Source organism: Chiloscyllium plagiosum, chromosome 2, assembly GCF_004010195.1.
Source record: "Chiloscyllium plagiosum isolate BGI_BamShark_2017 chromosome 2, ASM401019v2, whole genome shotgun sequence".
Classification (NCBI taxonomy): Eukaryota; Metazoa; Chordata; class Chondrichthyes; order Orectolobiformes; family Hemiscylliidae; genus Chiloscyllium; species Chiloscyllium plagiosum.
The window spans coordinates 34,238,214-34,254,859 of NC_057711.1; the positions used below are offsets into that span (position 1 = coordinate 34,238,214).

At 38.3% G+C, this 16,646-nt stretch overlaps 1 protein-coding gene across 5 annotated transcripts in view; it reads left to right on the forward strand.

The window, feature by feature from the left end:
- Window positions 1-16,646, forward strand: part of poc5 (POC5 centriolar protein homolog (Chlamydomonas)) — a 77,577-nt gene that overhangs the window by 16,310 nt on the left and 44,621 nt on the right. For all 5 annotated transcript variants that reach the window (XM_043707369.1, XM_043707362.1, XM_043707350.1 and 2 more), the window contains 3 exons: window positions 1,619-1,726; window positions 9,324-9,532; window positions 12,752-12,928. In XM_043707369.1, the coding sequence (XP_043563304.1) occupies window positions 1,619-1,726; window positions 9,324-9,532; window positions 12,752-12,928 (494 nt within the window). The remainder of the gene's footprint in view (window positions 1-1,618; window positions 1,727-9,323; window positions 9,533-12,751; window positions 12,929-16,646) is intronic.

The window sequence follows — 16,646 nt, forward strand, 5'->3', positions numbered from 1 at the left end:
TGATTGATTGACTCATCACTTCCTATTTGTATGTAAAGCAGTGTAATTTTTGTGGGTCAAGTTATTTAAGGCGACGTTTTTGTTTCTGTGCTATGTGCTGGATTCCTGGTGTCAATGTAATTGACTCTTGAATCCAGTCAATATTGAGCTTTGCTCACAAGCCATAGTGAATTACTCAATATGTTTATATCTAAAAGGGTAAAGAATTTAAATAGCATTGTGTAGTAAAAGTATATTAAAAGCAAATGGACCAATGTACAGGAGCTTGAAACTAGCCTTTGGGGTTTGTCTTTTCCAACAAGTGGTAGTAATCTGGTTCTGTTACTTTTGTCCTATTTTAAAAGCAAATATTTAAAATCCTCAAGATTGGTTAAAGCTGTGTCCAATGAGTTTGCTTCACAAAGCTCCCCAATCTCATTATTTCCCTTGACTTGATTTCAGTATCCATTTTCAGATGCTGCAGCCTACAAATTTTGTGCAAATTCACTTCATTGAAGATTTTTAAAATCACATTAGTATTATCAGGTGTTATCACCTTGCATGACTAAATTCCATAGTGTTGTACTTTGGTGAACTGGGTGTCACAGTATGCAAGCATTTCTACTTTGGACCTTTGATTTAGAATCAAAGCCAAATAATCATGTTGGAATACAACACAGATGACCCTGCACCTAATCTTCCTGAAAGTGCTTGAATACAAGAGTAGGGTAGTCTCCATGTTAGGATATGGAGTAGGCCATTTAGGATTCGGGTTAGAAAAAATTTATTCATCCAGAGAGTGAGAGTCTGTGGAATCTTCTTCCGCAAAATGATTATCAAAAATTAAAGATTGTAGTTCTTGGTTCTAAGGAGATCAGAGGATATTGAAAGAAAGCGGGAACAGGGTACTGAATTGGATAATCAGCCCTGACTCTACTGAATGGCTGAGCAGGCTAAAGCTGATAGAAAATAGGAGCAGGAATAGACTAGGGTTTTCTGCTTCATTGGTAAGTCTGCATCTTACTGAGTTGTATGATGAGGAAAGGCTAGGCCTCTATCCTCCAGAGTGTAGAAGAGCTAGGGGGTGACTTAATGCAAGACCGTGAGGGTATGAAAAGGCTAATTTAATTTGTAGGAGAATTGATAACTAGGGGTTGACAGGTATATTCTTGATTATTAAGGATGGAAGATTGTTGGGGATATGCAGGAATGTAGAGCGGATGTTAAAATCAGCCATTATCTTATTGAATGGCCGAACAGGCTATAAAGGCTGAGTGGTTTACTCTTCATATTAAAAGGCAAGAAGTGCCAATTTCTCATCACTAAATTATTTCATTTAAATAGTTTGTAAAAATGAGATTAAAAGATTTAATCATAACAATGCCTAATTTCAAGAAACTAGAAAAAAAAACTTCTCTGAACTATGGATGAGCTTGCACACTACCACTTCACCATCATATGATCGATTGGTTTAACCTTAAGGGAGGTGTCATGTTCTGCTATTATTTTTAAATGTAGCTTCATTTAGCATTATATTGAGTTAACATTCAATGGAATCAATTGCTACTGTTTTGTTTGCTAGCAGTTACATAGAATGCTAGTAGTTTGTGAATTAACAGTTGAATTGATGTTCAAACAGGTACAACTTTGGAAGAAAGCCATGAACACACTTTAAGACAGCAGACTGCAGGCACACAAACAGTCCCAGACAAAACTGATGCAGCAACAGTAGAAAAACCACCAGAAGGTATAAATTCCAAAAATGTGTGGTCCTATGGGGAAAGGGGAGTGGGTCTAATTGGATAACTTTATTTCTCAAGAAACTGGGATTGATTTTTTTTTTTCCTCCTGTGTTGTATCATACTACAAGGTTGACTTCTGATATTATCACAGTATTTGAACTGAACTATTACTACAATGTAACCTATTGTTTGCAAAAACTTAATTAACTTTGGGACAGTGGGATTTAATGATGGGTTTCCCACAGCCTACAAGACTGTAAAACCATCACGAAGAACAGTACGGCACAGTACAGGCCCTTCGACACCCAATGTTGTGCTGGCCTTTTACCCTACTCTTAAGTTCAGTCTAAATTACATAACTTTGTTTGTACTATCTTCCATATGTCTATCCAAGACTCGCTTAAATATCCCTAATGTACCTGACTGTACCACTGCTAGCAGTGCATTCGATACACCCACCACTCTCTGCACAAAGAACCTACCTCTGACATCTCCCCTAAACCTCCCTCCAATCCCCTCGTGATAGACATTCCCGCCATGGGACAAAGTCTCTGGCTATCCATTCTATGCCTCTCAACATCTTGTACACCTCTATCAAGTCAGCTATCATCCTTCTCCGCTCCAATGAGAAAAGCTCTAGCCTCCTCAACCTTTGTTCGTAAGACATACCTGGCAATCCAGGTAGCATCCTGGTAAATCTGCTTTGCACCCTCTCTAAAATCCACATCTTTCCTATAATGAGGTGACCAGAACGGAACACTATTCCAAGTGTGGTCTAACCAGGGCTGTATAAAGCTGCAGCTTAACCTCACGGCTCTTAAACTCAATCCCCCTGCTAATGGAAGCAAATGCCTTCTTAACATACCTACCAACTGGAGAAGGCAACTTTGAGCGATCTATGGACATGGACTCCAAGATTCCTCTGTTCCTCCACACTGCCAAGAATTCTGCCTTAACTCTGTATTCTGCATTCAAATTTGACCTTCCAAAGTGAATCACTTCACACTTTTCCAGGTTGAACTCCATCTGCCACTTATCAGCCCAGCTCTCCATCCTGTCAATGTCCCGTTGCAACCTACAACAGCCTTCCGCACTTATCCACAACTCCACCAACCTTTGTGTCATTGGCAAACTTATAACCTACCCTTCCACTTCCTCATCCAAGTCGTCTGTAAAAATCACAGCAGAAGTTCCAGAACTGATCCCTGCGGAACACCACTGGTCACCAAGCTCCAGGCTGAATACTTTCCATCTACCACCATCCTCTGTCTTCAGTGGGCCAGCCAATTCAGTATCCCATGCCGCCTCACTTTCTGAATGAGCCTACCATGGGGGATCCTTATCAAATGCCTAGCTAAAATTCATGTACACCACATCCACTGCTCTACCTCCATCAATATCTTGTGTCACATCCTCAAAGAATTCAATAGGGTTTGTGAGGCATGCCTTGACCCCCTCAAAGCCATGCTGATGACGATCTCTAATCAAACTATGGTTTCCAAGTAATCATAAATCCTGTCTTTCCGAATCCCCTCCAATACTTTGCTCACCACCGAATTAAGACTGACTAGTCTGTAATTCCCAGGATTATCCCTATTCCCTTTCTTGAGCAGGGGAATAACATTTGCTACCCTCCAATCATCTGTAGAAAGCCCTAATAAAGTAACTGCTCCTGTTTGACTTCTACCCAGACTGATTTTTGTCGACAAACCCTCTTCACCAACCTCCCTTTCTGCAGCTGTGATACTATCCCTGATTAGCAGTACTACTCCTCCACCTCTCTTTACCACCACACCCCCACCCCCATTCCTTTTGAAACATCTAAACTCTGGAATATCCAACAACCATTCCTGCTCCTGTGATATCCAAGTCTCCGTAATGACCGCAACATCAGTTCCAAGTATTGATCCATGCTGTGAGTTTGTCACCTTTATTCCTGATACTACTTGCATTAAAATAGACACGCTTCAACCCGTCACACTGACTGCATCTTTGCCCTATAAAGTGCCTTTTCTTTCTTGCAGACTTTCTGCACATTGTATCTGGCTGTTCACTACCTACTCCATCACCTGAGCTGTGGCTCGGGTTCCCAACCCTCTGCACATTGTGAAACAAATTTGGGTTTGTTCAAGCTTTTACATTCAAAAACTCGCACATTCAGTATCTTTTTATAATAATAATAAAAAAAAATGGACTTTGGAATCTGAAATAAACAGTGAAAATGTCTAGAACAAGAGTCATACTGGACTCAACATTAACTATTTTTTGCTCCACAGGTGCTGCCAGACTTGTTGTTTCTCTCGTTTTTGTTTCAAAGGAACTGAAGTTATCATGAGCTGATCACTTTAAATATTCTAAAATCTGGGACTCACATTTTGTAGACTCCAAAATATTTGGGAGAATACTATAAATGTTAAATATATAAGGTTTCAATGTTTTTATATTACCTAGATGCTAGATCTGGAAATAAGTAAATTATTTCAAAGTGTATTATTCATTGTACATTTATGCTGATTGGGAAAATAAGTGGAGCATAACATTTAGTGAGGTCTTCAGGCCTCTGCAGCTAACTTTAGAATAACAATTGACTAAATGGCATGATAGTATTAAATGGCAGAACAAGCTTAGTAGTTGTCAAATATCAATTTTGAAAGTTCTTTTTAAAAGAAAAGTTGGGGACTTCATCACTCCAATTTTAAACTGAAGTACAAACAATGTGGAAGGCACAGAGGGTACAAAATATTGGAACTGCATTTGAGAGCTATTTTAAGCAGCATGTAATAAGTGCTATGCGAGAGAATGCAATTTTAAGTTTAATCTTTGGGAATGCAGCTGAGCAGGGGATGAAATAGCAGTGGATGACCATCCGCATATGGTTATCAAAAGTCAAGTGGGCCAAGAGTAAAATTTCTAAATGATTAGGAAGGTACACTCTCTTTAAAAACAAGAGATGATCTGACAAAACTGGGTCAAATGTTACAGCTTGAAAGAAAATCATTGGGAGATATTCATAAATGCTGCAGTTACCATATAAACCTCTTTCCACAAAGATTGGTACTGCTAAATCTAAAGTCCCCAGTTAGACAGAAGCGCATAGGGTAGGATAAGGCAGAAAAATAAAATAGAAATCTTTTAAGTACAGCAAGTGTGGAGGTGAACTGCAAAAGGAGATTGAGAGACACAACAAAATTATTTTCTGGTAAAATTGAGGAAAATGCGAATATGTTTAATGAGAACATTTAAGGGCAAGAGAATGACTGACTAAAGAAAGTATTGGACCTATCAGTGACGCATATAGCGAATTGTGTATGGATGCAGAAGATGAGGGCAAGGTCCTAAATGAGTATTTTCGCTCTTCACAGGAGAGGAATGATGCAGACATTAGAGTTGTGAAGTATTAGAATAGCTTAATGTAAAGGGAAAATAAAGGAGGCTGTCAGCTCTTTGAAAATGGATAAATTGCCATTGCTGGGTGTATCTTATCCTAAGCTATTAAAAAACATTGGGAAGAAAGTAGCAAATGTTTGCAGAGTCATTTTCCAAACTTCACTAGATACAGGCAAGGTACCAGAGGATTTTGAGATCTGTGCACCATTATTCAAAAGGTGAGGGATAGACCAAATAATTGTAGCTTTACTGGTCTGATGTTGGTGGAATTGTTAGTGAAAGGCCAGATTAACTGATGCATTAAGAGGTGTAGATTAATCGATGATGATCAACATGGGAACACTGTCAAAACAATTCAATTAAGTTAGTAAGACACAATGTAACATGGAGAATTGAATTTAAAGCAGTGGGTGTCAGTCACATGGATTTTAATAAGGAATTTGGCAAGGCTTAATTTGAGAAAAATCAATCCTATAGGATAGAAGAAATGTGACAGGAAATAAATGGTAATACTTGATGGATGTTTTTACAAATGGAAAGATGTTTTGGTGGTATTCCATAGGGCTCAGTTTTGGGTCCCTGGCTGTGTGGCATATATTAATGATTTACACTGAAAAATGGGAAACCTGAATAGAAAATTGTCCAGGTAGTTTGGCTATTAACTGCAGGATATCAAGATTTGGTTGGGTCAATGAAAAAGTGGCAAGTGGAATTCAGTCTGGACACATTTGGGGAAGGTAAAGCAAACCATATGCAATCTAAGTGAAAGTTTTGAGAATGTCGAGGAAGGTGAGAGATCTTGGAACACATGTTCATAGGCCTCTGATTGTGGCTTGACATTCTTTAAGATGTTAAAGAAGGTATGTAGGTTGCTTTCCTTCATTCGGCAAGGCATTGAATACAAGAGCAGAGATGTAATGCTGGAGCAATGCAAGCCGCTACCGGCATTTTGTGTACAATTCTGGACACCACATTACAGGAAGGACACTGTCTACAGAGAGTACAGTGGGAACTTAAAAGGTATCAGAAAAGGGTGGTTAAGTTAGTGTTGCTCTCCATAATGGAGGAGGTTGAGTTGTACAAAATAATTGAAGGGCTTGAATACAACGGATAAAGAAGACTTATTTTCCCCTAGCCAAGAGAACACTTGGTAGTGAACATAACTTCCATGTAATTGGTAGAAGGAGACATGAGGGGGAAGAAAGTTCTTCGAAGGAATTACTTCACTTTGTCTGAGACGAAACCCTAAGGTCATTTTGCAGAGAACCTAGGTCTGCTTCTAAAGTCCTGTAACCTGCAAAACTTTGGATTCAGTAGGTTTTAAAATCCTGTTCAAAGTGAGGGTATATTTAATTCACCATTTGAAAAGAGGTGATAATTACCAAAATATTAGGCATAATTCTTTGAGTCTTCATGTAACTGAGCAGTCAAACTTTGTTTTATAGTTAGATGGCCTGAACATTGTATCAAATCACTCAAACCTTTCATCATTGTCCTCGTCTTTGCAAGCCTCCAATCAATTTCCGGCTGCGCTTTCCTCCTCCAGTATTGATGACCAAATCTTTGCCCACCTCCAAACCCCATGCTTCAATCTGCCCAGACTTTAGTTTTCACTGTTTGTGAAATTGGAGAGGTTAAAGTAAAACATTCTGTTTGACTGGTGTGGTATTCTCTACCTTTTTGCCTTCCTTGACCTCTGCAGCCATGTAGTGGCCACTATATTCTTCCAACAGCATTTTGTTTTTCTTCCATTTTCTAGCTCTGTGCACTACCTTTTTTACTTGACATCTTCGTTGGGTCAATGCTGGAGCCAATCTGAGTGTCTCAATGTCCCGTAAACAAAAAAAAAGAGTAGTCAGGAAATTTGATTGAAGTGGTTTGATTTAAGAAATGCTGGTCTAGATACTAGGGAATTCCACTAATTAAATAACACTGTGCACATTGTGTATCCTCCTGAACAAATTAGTTTAAACTCGTAAGATTTTTGTTTGAAAATGTACAGTAATATCATCCAGTTATAAACTACTCCATTTCAAAATGTTTACTTTAGTGAAACATGTCTGAAATACTATTGAAAGTTTTAAAAAATTAATTTAAGGGATGAAGGTGTCATTGACTAGGCCAGCATTTATTGTTCATCCCTGAGGGCAGTTCAGAGTCAAACATATTGCTGTGGGTCCGGAGTCACATGTAGGCTAGACTAGGTAAGGATGGCAGTTTCCCTCCTTAAAGGACATTAATAATCCAGATGGGTTTTTCCAACAATCAACAATGGTTTCATGATTGTCAGTAGATTCTTAATTACAGATTTTTATTGAATTCAAATTCCACCATCTGCCATTTAGTTAGATTGACACACGACACAAGATTAAATGAGCTATTACTGAGATGATAATAAGTACACTTCAAGGAACTTGGCCCTTTTGTGACTAACTATTCCCCTGTGTTGTGCTCCCATAGTCAAATGCTGGGATATCCTTCATTTACTCATTTTTAAATTAAAGTTTCCCAGAAAAAGAACTTACTGTATAATTAGACTTCTATCAATTAAGCAGTCAGTTTCGTTCATCTTCTGGAGCTCTTGTTATGTCTTTGACATCGGTATACAATAGTTTTGGCACATCTCATTTCCTAGAATCTAAATGCTATGAGCCCATGGAAATTTATTATAATGAAGAGTAAAATATTATGAGCAGCAAGATTGTAATAGATTATTAGACTTGTTACCTTGCTGTTAAGAAGCAAGGAAAGATTTTGTGTGTGATGAGCGATCTTGTCGAAATCTAACCAAAAGGAAAAGAATGGATTGGTTTGTGGTCATAATCATCTTCTCTTCCTAACTTTTCTGGTGTCCTTGAGGTTAAGTTCAATGGTGATTCCTCCACTGATATATTTATAGTATGGGCATCTGTTGACTAAATCTGGATTGTTTTGGTTTTTTGAAATATTTTTATTTGGTTAAATCTGTTTGACTGTTTCATAGGTGTGGTTTTAAGGGTTCATGCTCACGGTTGCCAAATATAGGTGGTTGATGATTTGTAAGTAATTTTAGTTTACGGCATTTAAAAAGCAGCAGTTCATATACAATACGTCTTTAATTAGACAAAGTGTACAACTGAGACAATTGTGGATGATTTACTGATACCACAAGTCAACTAGGTTGTTGGCACAGAATGTTTTCTGTTTTGTTAGAATGGTGGGGACAGTATCCTGCTCACTGGTTGAGATGTTGGAATATTTCCCTCCGTCTTTCTCCTCTACTTCTGGTTCATTTTCCATCTGTCTGATGAAGACTGTCCTCTGGGGATCAGTTATCGAGAACTACTGTCTACAAGGTCAGCATATTTCTGAGAACTTCCCTGTGACCCAACCACTTAGTTTGTATTGGATTTCTGGGACAGAAAACATGCTGTGTTAATCAATTCTGAATTATTTTGGCTAATGACCAAGGGACAGCAACTTGTGGTGTTGGATGATCGTTGTCCCCTTACCCTCCTTCATCTGAGGTTTAATTTACCATTCTAAGGATATAATACTACTTTACAGTATGATAATAAGGTGTGTTTGACATCAGAAATTGTTGACGTTTAGTTCAGTGGGCATTGTAGCCTCTCCATAATTCTTCCCTTTATTTTCATATGCTAGATTTTCTGGAAAGTTAAATGCTATGTACTAGCTGTTAAATGAAATCGCATGTTTCACAGTAATTATGATAGTTTTCAAGCGACCCCAATATTCAACAATAGGAATTGAAGTCCAGCAAATTAGAATTATCTTTTTATCTTATGATCTGTATGTATAATGTCTGTTTTTAACCTTTTTACTAATTATATATCGCATCTATTATGATGTGTTTAACAATTGTGATGTCACTGTATAAAGTTTGCATTTAATAAATATAAGATTCTCTTAAAGCATGCCCAATGATTTGATTTTATTTGTTGATTGTGTATTTTTTCAATGTTAGATTACTGTTTCCCAGTGATTAGTGTCATTTCTACTGTATTGACATTTTGTAGTAAAAAAGGTTTACTGTTATTTGAAACTTCAGTTTGAATATACAAGCCAAATGATGGGTCATTTTAAGGATTAATACTCATGTACATCACTCAATTCTATTTTTTTTTTATGGTTCTAACAGATCTAGGTACACTCTTTCATGTATGGACTATCGATTGCTCATTCACCAATTTTTTCGGATTCCTTTTTTTACAGACCAGCAAGTTCACCATAGGACCCCCGTTTCATCTCTTTCAAATACAGGTTTGCCTGTTGGACACTTAACCTTTTCTGAAAGATCCTCTTCACATTTTCTGGTTTCCAGGAAACCTGAAATGTCTGACCCAGTATGTCAGTTACCTATTCCAGCTGAGAATCTGGACAGGGTGGAAAATATACTCAACACCGCCAGTGACCAACTCAAGGTCAGTAAAATTGATTTGAAGAGACTCTTCTTACTGGCAACAGAACCAATGATAAATTGGTGAAGAAGGAATTATTTGAAAAATGTTTTTAATGTATCAGCATTGACTGGAATGAAGGAATTCCAGAGCCAAATGTAGGCTCCACAAATGATTGTTGGGATGGAGATATTCAGTAATACTTTTTGCAAGCTGCATCTTATTGTGACTTGTTTACGTGTCCAATTCAATATATTGTAGAATCTAATGCCAAACCAATAATACTCACTATTCAATCAATAAAACTGAAAAGTGAAGCTTGGTGTTAGTAGTAATTTGCTGTAATGATTTAGAGATACTGTTGGGGAAATTTGTTCTTAAAGTATACCCACACAGTTTTTAGTTTTGGAATGACTGTGTGTGTGTGTATGTATGTGTGTGTGTATGTATGTGTGTGTGTATGTATGTGTGTGTGTATATATATATATATATAATATATATATATAGTTTTAAATATCGTTTACCATACATATTCCCATTTAAACGGGAAAGTGTATAATTTTTTTTTAAAAGCAGCAATTATACCGGTTTCAAATTAAAGATCCTGACTGATTATTTAGCACAACTGTCTTCCTATACTGTCTTCACCTCTCCATCCGTTAAGCCTATTGAACTATCTTGAATGCACTCAACAACTCATCATTCATAGTTTTCCAGGAAGGGCACTTTCAAAGGTCCCAAACAGTTCATTTTTTTTCTTGTTGTTTTCCTCCTCGTCTCTATATTAAATGTACAGCTCTTTGTTTTAAGACTGTGATCCATAGCTCTAGACTGCCAGCATCTATGCTGTTGAGGTCCTTAAGAATTTGTAGCTCAATGAGGTTACTTCTCATACTTCTGAAGTATAGGTATAACCTATTCAAACTCCAGGCCAACCTTTCATCCAGCCTACTGAATTGTGAATAAGAGAATCTTATTTTAGATATAGACAACTTGAAAGAAATTAGGAAGGCAAAGAGGGGATATGAGAGAACTTTGGCAGATAAGGTTAAGGATAATCCAAAGAGATTCTACAAAGAAGTTAAGAGCAAGAGGGTAACCAGAGAGAAGGTAGGGCCTCTTAAAAATCAAGGAGGTCATCTTTGTGTTGAACCTCAGGAGTTGGGCAAGCTGCTAAATGAGTATTTTGCGTCAGATTTTTCTGTGGAGAAAGAAAATGAAGTCTAGAGAATGCAGAGAAATAAACTTTGATGTTTTAAAAATAGTGCACGTTACAGAAGAGGGGGTCTTAGAAGAAACAACGATGGAAAAATCTCTGAAACCTGATCTAATGTGTCCCAGGGAGGAAATTGCAAAACCCCTTGCAGAAATATTTGCATCATCTATAATTGCGGGTGAAGTACCTGATTACTGGACGATAGCTAACCTTTTTAAGAAAGATTGTAAAGGAAAAACCAGGGTACTATAGACCTGTGAGTCTAACTTCAGGTGTGTGTAAATTGTTGGAGATAATTATTAAAAAAAGACTATGGATATTTAGAGGGGCAAAAATTGATTAGGAATAGTCAGTATGGTTTTGTGAGGAAAATTTGTCTCAAACTTGGTAATATCCTCAAAAATTCAAAGATTGGCAGAACAGTAGATGTTGTTTATTTGGATTTTAGTAAAGCCTTTGACAAGTTTCTACATGGTAGACTAATCAGTAAAGTTTAGGTCACATAGGATTCAGGGTGAACTTGCCAATTGGCTTAACGGCAGGAGACAGTGTGATGGTGGAGAGTTACTTTTCAGGCTGGAGGCCTGTCACCAGCAGTGTTCCATAGGGTTCAGTTTTGGGTCCTTTTTTTAAATTTATATAAATAATTGGGAGGAGAATCTAGAAGACATGGTTAGCAAGATTGCGGATGACACCAAAATTGGTAGCATAGTAGACAGTGAAGAAGGCTATCTCGGATTACAAAGGGATCTTGATCAAATGGGCCAATGGGCTGAAAAATGGTAGATGGTGTTCAATCTGGATAAGTGTGAGGTATTGCATTTTGATACAATAAACAAGGATAGAACTTGTAAGTTAGTGGTACGTCCTTGGGCATTGTTGCAGAACAGATGGACCCAAGTGTGCAGGTGCATAATTCTTTGAAGTTTGCATCGCACATAGACAAGGTGGTTAAAAAGTGTTTTGGCACACTTGCCTTCATTGCTTAGTCCTTTTTGAAAATAGGAGTTGGGAAATCATGTTGAGGTTGTACAGGACATTAGGGAGGCCTCTTCTGGATAACTGTGTCCCGTTCTGTTTGCCCAGTTATAGGAAAGATGTTAGTAAGAAGGAGAGTGTTCAGATGAGATTTACCAGGATGTGGCTGGGTATGGAAGGCTTGAGTTATAAAGAGAGGCTGAAACTTTTTTCGCTGGAGTGTAGGAGATTGAGAGGTGACCTGATAGAAGTTTGTAAATTAATGACCAGTACAGATAGAGTTAATGGTAGTTGTCTTTCCCCTAAGATGGGGAATTTGAAGACATTAAAATAAGAGGAGAGATTTTTAAAAAGACATGAGGGGCAAATGTTTTACACAGGATGGTTCATTTGTAGAATGAACTTCCTGCGAAAGTGGTGGATGCAGGTACAACTGTACATTTAAAAGACATTTTGGTAGGTACATGAATAGGAAAGGTTCGGAGGGTATGGGCCACAAGAAGGAAGGTGCCACTAGTTTAGTTTGGGATTATGCTTGGCATGGACTAGTTGGACTGAAGAATCTTTGCAATGCTATATGACACTCCTCCATATCCTATTCCATCTGCTATGTTCTTGTCTGCCCTCAAATGCCCTCAAACCTCATTGCATGCACCACAGCTTACTTTCCCACGAAACTTCAATATTAGCAAACTTAGGTTACACCTTTTTCCCCCATTACTAAGTTCTATTGTGTACATTGTAAGTGTTCAGCGCTGATTTTTGCAGTTTGCTGTAATGAGAAAGTAATACTGTCCAATAAGGAGTGTCGAGGGAGCAACTGGAATTTGAATTCGAAAGTCAATTTTAACATCTTTTGTCCGCTGGGAGTTTTGGAGTCGGGCGATATTGAGATTGGGTCAGCTAGCACTATTATTGATGCAACTACATTAAATGTGATTGTGGATCTGTACAAATGTAATTATTATTCACAAGTCCTCTTTGAAGAAATATGTACTAAGCGGCATTTTATTTGATCACTGATCAAGTTCTCTCATTTCTTTATGAAGACCAATATTCTGTCTGAAATTCGTCAGTGGAGGTTGTCAGTTATTGAGCAGCACAAACAGGAGTTGCAAGATGAAAGGATGAAACATGAAGCTCAAGTTGCACAAATGGTCTGTCAGACAGAGAACTTGAACCAGCTAATTTGCACATATGAGGAATCTGTTCGAAGAAAAGATGAGGTATATTAATTGCTATGCAGAAAATATTCAAAATTGGAAGTGAATCATTTCATGAGGTTACTCATTATCGCAAAGCGAAGTAAATGTCTAAAGTAACAGATCATCCATGTCGGTGTTCAGAAATAATTTCAGTTATGTTTCTGACATATTAGAGAAATGGTGTCACCCATATCACTGGAGAGGTATTGATAACTAAACTGTCATTTCAGTGATATAAATCTGATCTGTAGCTTAAACTTTGCTTTTGCATGCAGAGGTAGCAATAAGTGGATTTTTTTGCAATGAAATCTGTAACCTTTACCCCTTACAGTATCTTCATATAACTGAATACTTACACTCTGGTGCTATATCTGTGTACTGCTATGTCAGTTGAAAAATTATGTTCTCATTGCAATACAGGTAAAAATTAAAGCAGGAGGTAATGTCTGGCTCCTAAGCTCTCTTCTAAGCAACTGCTGTGATGTGTGACATCTCGTGTATATACTTCAAGTACCAGCAACTCTTCCGTCATAATGAGTAATGTTATTCAGAGCAGATCTCTAAAGAGTTCTGTGCTAATCTTATGTGATAACATTTCCTGGTAAAAGCATAGTGAAGGAGATAATATTTCTTCAATAAGTTTTTATGGTCCAGAATAAGCTGTCTGAAAAGATGATGGAAGCAGATTCAGTGGTAACCTTCAAATTGCAAATGGAACATTGCCAAAGAGAAAAATATTTTATAAGGTTATGAGAAAAGAGCATGTAAATGAAACTAATTGGATAGCTTTTTCAAAAAAAGTGGCATATCTGTGATTGGGATAAATGGCATTCTTCAGTGCTTTAAGATTCTGATAAATGTTCATTGAGTCAGAGATGTACAGCGTGGAAACAGACCTTTCAATCCACCTTGTCCATGACGACCAGGTATCCCAACCCAATCTCGTCCCACCACTACATGAAAACAAAAACTGGCAATGCTTATGCTTCAATTTTTCAACATTTGTTTTTCTTTCCGACAACATCGACATGACAAATCTTTCAAAGTAAAAACATGTCAGTTTTCATTTTTAAAGAAAATGTGATTCACTAATGGCTTTTCAGGAACAAAATCTGTATTGTTCCCTTGTCTGGCTTTGATCTGACTCTGATCTAAAGCAATATGGTTAACTCTTCAGTGAAATTGCTGCAAAGCCTAAACAAAGGAATGATCGTGGACTGAACGTGTTGAATCAGGTTGTTAATCAAGGGTTAAATTTTCGGTCTTTGTCCCAGTAAATGAGCACCTCAAAGGCAGACTAGGGGTGCAGTTCCTGCACTCCATCAGCAAAGATGGTACTTGCTTTGGGTGTAGCACGTACAATGCTGAAAAACAGTGGGAAACAGTTGATGTAATATGTATGCTGTAATTTTGTATAAAACTTTAGAGGTGTTTGTAACCATCAGAGTATAGATACATTTTTCACAGTAAGATTGGCTCTCTCTGCACACTAAATAAACTATCTTTAACCTGATTTCCTAAGCCCTCGTCAATAAAATGGGTGGATGACCTGGCATTACCATTTAAACAACAAGTCAAACCCTATCAACCCCAGAGGTTGTCCTTACTAGCCACTGAACATCTCTTTAATGTTGGAAAGCTGCCCCACAGATAAGTCAAGCAGCATACTTGTATGACAATATCATACTTGAGGAATCCTACCTTGTAATCTACCAGATGCCTCCAGAGTGTGGGGGTGCTTCCATAAATCAGGAGGGAGAAAGTGATCTCCAGATGCTGGAGTTGAGAGTCAAGAGTGTGGTACTGAAAAAGCACAGCAGGTCAGGCAGCATCTGAGTAGCAAGAGAATCGATGTTTCAGGCAAGAGCCCTTCATCAGGAAAGCCCTTGCCCGAAACGTTGATTCTCCTGCTCCTCAGATGCTGCCTGACCTGTGCTTTTCCAGCACCACACTCTCGGCAAACTGATTTATGGAAGCGAATGATATAGTCTGGGTGGTTAATAGTGAGGGAGAAGGTATTGGATTGCAGGCAGATTTAGATGTATTGATCAGGTGGGCAGATTAATGACAAATGGAATTTCATGCATTTTGGAACTAATATGACAAAGGCTACTTAATGAACGACAGAACACTAAGAAGCTCAGTTTGGGTGCTTGCCCACAGGGCAGATTAATAAGGCAGTTCAGGCTTTTTTTAAAAGATCTACATTTTGGAAGCAGGCCAAACGGCCCACCCTATCCCATTTAACCCTACATTCCTGTGGCTAGCCCACCTAGCCAGAACATCCCTGGACACTATGGGCAATTTAGCATAGCCAGTCCACCTAACCTGCACTTTTTATTTTGGACTGGACTGTGGAATGAAAGCAGAGCAGCTAGAGGAAACCTCCGCATACATGGGGAGAATGTGCAAGCTCCACACAGACTGTCACCCAAAGTTGGAAATTTAACCTGGGTCCTTGGCACTGAGGCAAGTGCTAACCATTGTATTACCGTTCCTAATTGCCAATTGCTTTTATCAGTTGTAGGATAGATTTGAGTAGGGAGATTATGTTGGAACTGTACAAAATGTTGGTTAGACTACAGCAGGAGTACTGTGTGCAGTTCTCTTTTTACCGCTGTATGGGATTGCTTTGGAGACTGCTCATAAGAGGCACACGAGGTTGGAACATTTTAGCTAGGAAGAGATTGGTTAGACTTGGGATTTGTTTTGTTTAGAGCAAAGAAGGCTGAGGGGTGTGTCTTGATGTGTCATTATAAATAAAAACATTTAAAAAGACGCCATTGTGTATATACTTTATCATTTCTTTCACCACCAGGAAAATGCCCGTGTGGCCAATTGAACGTTAACAAGCAAAGCCTGTTAAGGGAAATACTATCATTAAAATGTAAAGGAGGGAGGGACTAATTCAAAATTGAGTTGGAGGGGGAAAGGCAGTGGTCTGATCATGCACCAGATCGATAGGAAGCAGCTGTTCCCTTTATTGAATGGTCAATAATAAGGGAGCATGATTTTAAGGTTTAGAGGGGATTTGAGTGCATCCTTTTTCCATCCAGAGTGTGGTAGTAATCTGGAGTGCAATGTCTTGAGGGACAATAGAAGCAAGCTTTTAAAAGTACTTGAATAAGCACTTAAAATGTCTGAACATTCAAGGCTATGGGCCAAGTGCTGGCAAGTGTGATTGATGTAGCTCATCATACACCACAGAAGCCAATCAAATCTATGCTGACCTATGATCACCACCATCCACTGCACTCTGCGAAAAATTCTTCTGCATCTCTGTTTTAGCTGTGTTCCCTTTCTTTGTAACTGCCCCCAGTTTGAGATTTCCTTTCTTTATTTTATTTTTTTCTCCTCTTATTCCTGCTCCCTACCAAACATACCCCCACCACCCACACAGATGTAAACATTTTCTCACTCTTAAATCTTTCCGTAAGATCGCTCCTCATTCTTTTAAACTCTAATGAATAAAGGCCAAATCTGTTTAGCCATTTTTAATAGGTCAACCTCTTCAGCTTTGTGTCTTACCAATATATCTCTTAAAAGGGGTCTAAAATTGTACACATTGCTCCAGGTATGACCTCCGCATCACAACCTTGTAGACAATAGACAATAGGTGCAGGAGTAGGCCATTCTGCCCTTCGAGCCTGCACCGCCATTCTATATGATCATGGCTGATCATTCCTAATCAGTATCCTCTTCCTGCCATATCTCCATAACCCTTGATTCCACTATCTTT